At 37.8% G+C, this 6,362-nt stretch overlaps 1 protein-coding gene across 1 annotated transcript in view; it reads left to right on the top strand.

Annotated features, from left to right (window-relative positions):
* The window catches only part of LOC106957513 (gastrula zinc finger protein XlCGF17.1-like), a 12,489-nt gene extending 9,364 nt beyond the window's left edge, over positions 1 to 3,125 (top strand). The window contains exon 2 of the mRNA XM_015048892.1: positions 123 to 3,125. Coding sequence (XP_014904378.1) covers positions 221 to 907 — 687 coding nt within the window. The 5' untranslated portion in view covers positions 123 to 220 and the 3' untranslated portion in view covers positions 908 to 3,125. The remainder of the gene's footprint in view (positions 1 to 122) is intronic.
* Positions 3,126 to 6,362: the final 3,237 nt, after the last annotated feature.

The raw sequence follows: 6,362 nt of genomic DNA, 5'->3' as shown, positions 1-6,362 counted from the left end.
TTTAACAGCAGTTTCCATGTGATGGTGAGGTGTTGAACTGAAGCACAATGTTAGCTAGAAAACGCATTTAATATTGGTTGAAACCAGTTACCTAAAATTACATGAGGATTTTGTTTGTCCAGAACTCCCAGGTCAGGAGAAGGACGTCCAAACGGGTCAGCAGGATTCTGGCAAACAGACTGACTTCAGTTTGGACCAAGAGAAACCAGAACAATGGCAGATGACGAAGGCAAGAGAGGAATCCAACCCACCACAGATGACACTTACTCTGGAGGAACCAGAACTTCTGCAGTTAAAAGAGGAAGATGGAGAAATCTGGATCAGTCAGGTTGAAGAGCAGCTTGTTCTGAATCAGCAGACTGATTCTCTCATGAAGGACGGAGAACCAGAACCAGACGGAGACCAGCGCTCGTCTCAGAGCTATCATGAAGCTGAGAACCTAAACCAGAACCAGAGCCACGATGGAGACTCAGGACCGAGCAGAGCTGAAGGTTTGAAGCAGAGCAACAGAGGGAGAGCTAAAGGAAAGAGGCACAGAGTTGGAAATCGGGCTTTTTGCCAAATTTGTGGTAAAAGTTTCAACCAGTTTTATTTATATAATCACATAAGAACGCACACAGGCGAGAAGCGTTTCTCCTGCAAGATCTGTGGGAAAGGTTTCATTCAAAGCTACCAGTACACTGTTCACATGAGGACTCACACAGGGGAGAGGCCTTTCTCGTGTCACATCTGTGGGAAACGTTTTGTTCAGAAGAATAACGTAGTAACTCACATGAAGGTTCACGTAGGTGAGAAAGGCTTCGCCTGTGAGGTCTGTGGTCTGTGTTTCTCTCACAGTGCTGATCTGACGCGCCACATGGCCGCTCACTCAGAGGACAAACCTTTTACGTTTCAGCCGCCGGAATGAGGCTTCAGCCATTTCGAACTCCTCACAGCAGACAGAGGAGCAAATTATTTCATCTGATTACTCTTAAATGCTTGAAGTTGAAATGAAGAAACTTTCCTGCTATGAGAGTAAAACTCCTGTGTTGAACGTCAACATATTAAATTCATGTACTTTTTATTTCAGGGCGATGCTGGGTATTTTCCTCAAACCTACATAAAAGAACCACAGACATCGTATATGAGTTTTCTGACCAAGCTTTTGCAAAAGGAGAAGTCTCAGCAAACTGCTCCTCCAAGCCGTTCACTGAGCGTCTGAATACCTTTGGTTACAGCTTGTCTTTTATTATCAAGCAAAAAGAGGGAGGATAGGTAAGGAAGACGGCAGAGACAAAATACTACTGCACACAGGCAGTTTCTAAGGTAGGGAGTATTTGGTTGATAAGGAGGCACCTGTGGAAACATAATTCAAGGTCTGGGAAACACAGATAACTGTTTCACATGAAGACGAACAGGCAGATGGGGCCTCCAGGTCAGTTTATACACACATAAGGAAGAGAACACTTTAAACTGAAAATCACAATGATCTATAGACTGAATGTTGATTAACTATTAATTAACATTAGACTGAATATGAACTAAAGTAATAACAAAATGATAATACCAAAAAATCTCTAACAGGTGACAAAATGAATGTTTGTCTGGGATCCTTCACTGTAGAATGAAAGTCTTTAGAGAAAACAAATGAAAAGGCAAACCACATGAAATTAATATGAATTTAATGCATCAAGTCATTTGAAACTAGTGATCAAAGTTGAATTTGTGTTTGTGCAGAGGAACGGCGGCCAGGTGGTTTTTGGTCATGTGATGCAGTGAAGGATTGTGGGTCGTTAACCGACAGGAACATGCAGACATGGACTTTAAGCAGCTTCACTGTTTGGGGAAAAAGTTTTTTCTTTATAATTATGTAAGTTTCTAGATTTAAAATGACCAAATGAGTGACGAGGTTCCACTTCATACTGAAACACTTTTCATAAAGTTTTGTTCAGTGAATTAATTTGTTTTCCACTAAAATTATGATGTGATGATCGCAGTATTTTAATATGTAAATAATATCAGGACATCATTTCTCAATCTGAACTCTAAAAATAATCATTTCAGTCTTGAATCTCTGGCTGCATGCAGAATAACAGATTATTATGGAGGTTTGTTCATCTGTAGGATTTAGGATTTCACTGTTCTGGTTGTTTTTTTTGTGTGTTTTTTTTTTTTTACAAAGTTTTGCTTCTTTATCATCATTTAGTTTTAGAAGAAGTTACTGAAGTTTCTCATGTATCTTTCTGTCGCTTTGAGCACGTGTTGCATTCAACAACTAGAGATTTGGACTCTTTCTGTTTTAGTCGGTTTGATCTGTAGTTCAGTCTTTGGTCACTCAGGTTAATGAAGTTAACTCGTGTAACCAACTGGTAGATTGACACTTTGATTAAAAAAACAGAATAAAGCAGTAAAGACAAACAATGCTCAGTGTATTAAAATAAATTAAAGAAGGTAACTTGAGTTTGAAGTTCGACTCAAAAGCTGGTTGAGTCTGAATTCATCCGTTTCATCAACTAAAATTTTGTCCTTTTATTTGTCCTGAGTTTCATAAAATGCTCCTAAAGTTTTATGTCATTTTTAAATGTATTTAAAATGTTTTCTGGTTAATCGTGTCCCTGGATCCCACAGCTTGTTTTGTTGGGTTTCTCTGTGTTTGATGATTTCAGATTCAAACTCTTGATGATTAAAGACAACATGAAGCATTTCTGACAGTCTCCAAAACTGAACTTTGACCTTTTGTTTAAACAGCCAAGACAAAATGTTTTTGATTCCAGATAAAATTGTTTTGTCTCTTAACGATAAAATTATAATCTGAATGAAAGAACAGTTTTTAATCGACACAAGAAGCTTCAGGAAACGTCCTGAAGTCTTTTCATAGTCAGAGCTCTGTGTTTGTTTTAATTATTGAACCAGCAGCTGTTGATTTGACTCCTTATCAAATATTCATATTAAAGCCAGAAGCAGCGAACGGAGCGTCTGAAATGTGGATCTGCTGTTCATGAGAATCAGGCGATGAAACTGAGTTGAAAAGTCTTTTCTGTGAGCATGTTGCTACACCTGACTGCAGGTGGCGCCGATGGCCTGAATGTTTTATATGAATACACTTTTCTTTATGAAATATGTTTTAATATTTCCTCATGTGTCAGAAACCTGGTGGTGTTTGCTTGTTTTCTACACTAAAGTCAGTCTGACCTGATCTGTGTGAATTATTTATCGGTACTTGAAGAAATATACAGGATTCATTCTGTGTAGTTATCATCTGTATCACCTGTGCTTTGGTCATTCAGTAGAGTGTGTGTGTGTGTGTGTGTGTGTGTGTGTGTGTGACCACCAGACTGCTGCAGATAAACACCAGTAGATGGTTTGGGTTTGATGGTTGATGTTTTTTTTCTCATGAGCTAAAAGTAAAATAATTTTAAATATTTTTGCTGTAGCACAAAAAGCATTTAATTTAGCATAAGAAACTATAAACTATGATTTGTGTAAGGAGATAAATCGTAGTTTAAGAAATAAAAAAATATTTAGTGCTATATAAATATTTTGTTTATTAATGGTTGTGGAAAAAAACAATTAGCAAGCACTGCTGGGTGAAATCGCTGAGTCAGGTTTATTCATACATTGTGATCAGTACAGGGAGCATATTAGACGGTCACTGTTTGGACTGAAAGCTCTCCAGGCAGTTTTACCCCAAGGATCAGGATCCAAACAGAGAGACGGCTTGGTTCTCATGCAGCTGCAGGAAAAACAACTTCAAGGCTTTTGACCCGAACCGCTTCAGCTAGTGAGTCCACAAGCATCTAACCAGCAGGTATTATTAGGAAATAATAACTATATTATTAAATATTTATTCTAACGTTCACATGTTTGAGCTTCACTTCTGTCCAGCAGGTGGCAGCAGCAGGCTGCATTTTACCGCTGTTAAAACAGGAAGCAGTTACATCGGTAGCTTCCGGTTAGCTTCGTTAGCTCGTGTGTCGCCGTGCCCAGGTGTTTTCTGGTTCTATTCAGCAACAATGTGTTCCGTTGAGCGTCTGAGAGAGTTTATCAGAGAGAGACTAACTGCTGCTGCTGAAGAAATCTTCACCCAGCTGGAAAAAACCATCGTCCAGTACGAGGAGGAGATCGACCGGCAGCGGAGACTGCTGGACCTCACCTGGAGAGAAGGGCCTCGCTGCAGCAAACAGAAAGGGGCGGGGACGGACCACTGTCAGCCTAGTGGCGTGGGGGTGGTAACACAACTAATATAATTATGTCACTAAACGAGAATACCACAAAATCTTTATTTACTATTAATTTCGCCATTTCTGGCAACGTGAAAGATAAAGTATCTTCTAAAATACCATATTTTTCTTCAGGATGTAGAGCTAATTAGGTGACATAAACACCTTTATACATTATAAATAATATCTATCTCCATCACTTATAGGAGGAAGAAAAGAAATGACATGAAAAACAACATTATCAACAACAATAAAAATACCATATACAAAATATACATAAGAAATTTAATTGAGCAAAAGTCAATAACAAACAAATTAATTAGGTTCACAGACGAATAGCCAGGGTTGTTAAACAAGCAATAATCCACATTTTTGTTTTGTTGGTAGAGTCCTATATATAGGAAAAAATATGATTAAATTATTTAGTCTTCCAAGGTGGAAATTTTTCTTTGACTCTAAAACAATAAAATAAAACTCATTAATAGAATCACAATATCAACAATTTGTGCATCAAGTAAACACTTAGCATGCTACAGGTAAATGTTATCATTTAATTTGGCTAAGAATAATTATTGCACTGTCAATGAATGACGTCTAATAGATGTTCTATAGTTACCAGAGGAACACAAAAAAGAGGATGGATGCTCTAAACAGTTTAGACAGAGTTGTTTTTGGTTTCACCACTATTTACCTACTATTTTTCCTGCCATTCAAAGTATTCTTAAAAGATTGTCTGTTAGTCTGCAGCTCATGTGACCAAACCAGCCGAGGAGATGAAAAGCTAAAGCCCTCAACAGTTAAAACTTGAGATGACTTAAAACTTAAGTTAAATTTTTAAGTTTTAACATTTTAACTCATTGTTAAAATGCTAACATTACTTAACTAGAGGTAATGTTAGCTAATGTTACCTCTAACTAACTAGAGGTTTTGCACGAGTTGCACTTGTTAGGTAACCCCAAGATCACTGGGTCTTCTTAAAAGATAGAGTGACGTTTCTTAAAAATGTAGCCAGTGTTTTCAGCAAAATTGAGCTGACTGTCCAGGAATGATCCAAGGTATTTAAAATTTGCCATAGTTTCAACAGGTTGGCCAATGAGTGAAACGGCAACCACTTTCAGGTCTTGTTTTTGTCATTTAATTAGCTCTACTTCCTTAAGAAAATTAAAAGGTATGTTGTTTTGTGAGGGACTTCATCTTTTGAGGTTCCAGTAATGCCAGAATTAATAATAAATAATAAAGACTTTGGTATTCTGATTTAGTAATGTATTTATACTAGTTGTGCTACCACCACCACGCCACTAGAGGCAGTAGCAGGCCCGAAAAGATGCGAAAAAGGAGCAGATTTAGAAGTACACAGAAATCAACGGAAATTGTTAAAAACTGTGAGCTGCGCTGAAGTAAATAAAAGAGAGAAGTTCAAATACATGCTGAGAGAGAAACTCCTTCCTAAGTTAAAGCTATATCACAAATTTAAAAAGAAAATTTAAACGGGAGACCGCGGATAATATAGGAAATAGCGCCCCCTTCACTTCCGGAGTGCAATGGTCCCATTTCCAAATAAGGTAAGAGACTGACAGTGATCCGTCCCGCCCCTTTCTGTTTGCTGCAGCGAGGTCCTTCTCCATGAGGGTCTATTCTTTTATTATGTCTATGGTCTAGCCGTTATAACTTGTTAGGTTTGCCCCACAATATGGAAGATTTCTTCTTCACCAACACACTGCACGGCTGTTCGTGAACTGCTGCCTCTCACTGGTGGAGATGGTGTATTGCACTACTTAATTGTGTTTCGAAAAGGGGTCCAACCGACCCCACACACGTAAAACTTTTATCATTTGCCACAGTTCTTTTTGTTTGCCTCAGTCCTCGCACGCACAAGGGTTAAAACAGCCTTAAATAATGTTTAAATGCTAAGTTCATAAGAGCTTTGTAGGCATCTTGCTGTAGAACTTTAGGATCGATTAAATTAAAAAAATTAAGACTAAACAACATGGCAGAGCTATATAATATTACCACATAAAGCTAATTTTTAAAGTTTAATCGGTAATACTTTTATAACAAATTTGTCAGATCATGATTTCTTGGTTAATGTCAAGTTGTCATAACGAAGACAATTTTGTCTAGGTTAATGTCAAGTTGTCATGACAAAGACATTTTGAATAATGT

The sequence above is a fragment of the Poecilia latipinna genome, unplaced genomic scaffold, assembly GCF_001443285.1.
Source record: "Poecilia latipinna isolate Pla-1442-1.1 unplaced genomic scaffold, P_latipinna-1.0 Scaffold910, whole genome shotgun sequence".
In the NCBI taxonomy this organism is placed as follows: domain Eukaryota; kingdom Metazoa; phylum Chordata; class Actinopteri; order Cyprinodontiformes; family Poeciliidae; genus Poecilia; species Poecilia latipinna.
Note: the sequence above shows the minus strand (reverse complement) of the source record. Positions and strands in the feature narration are given on the sequence as shown.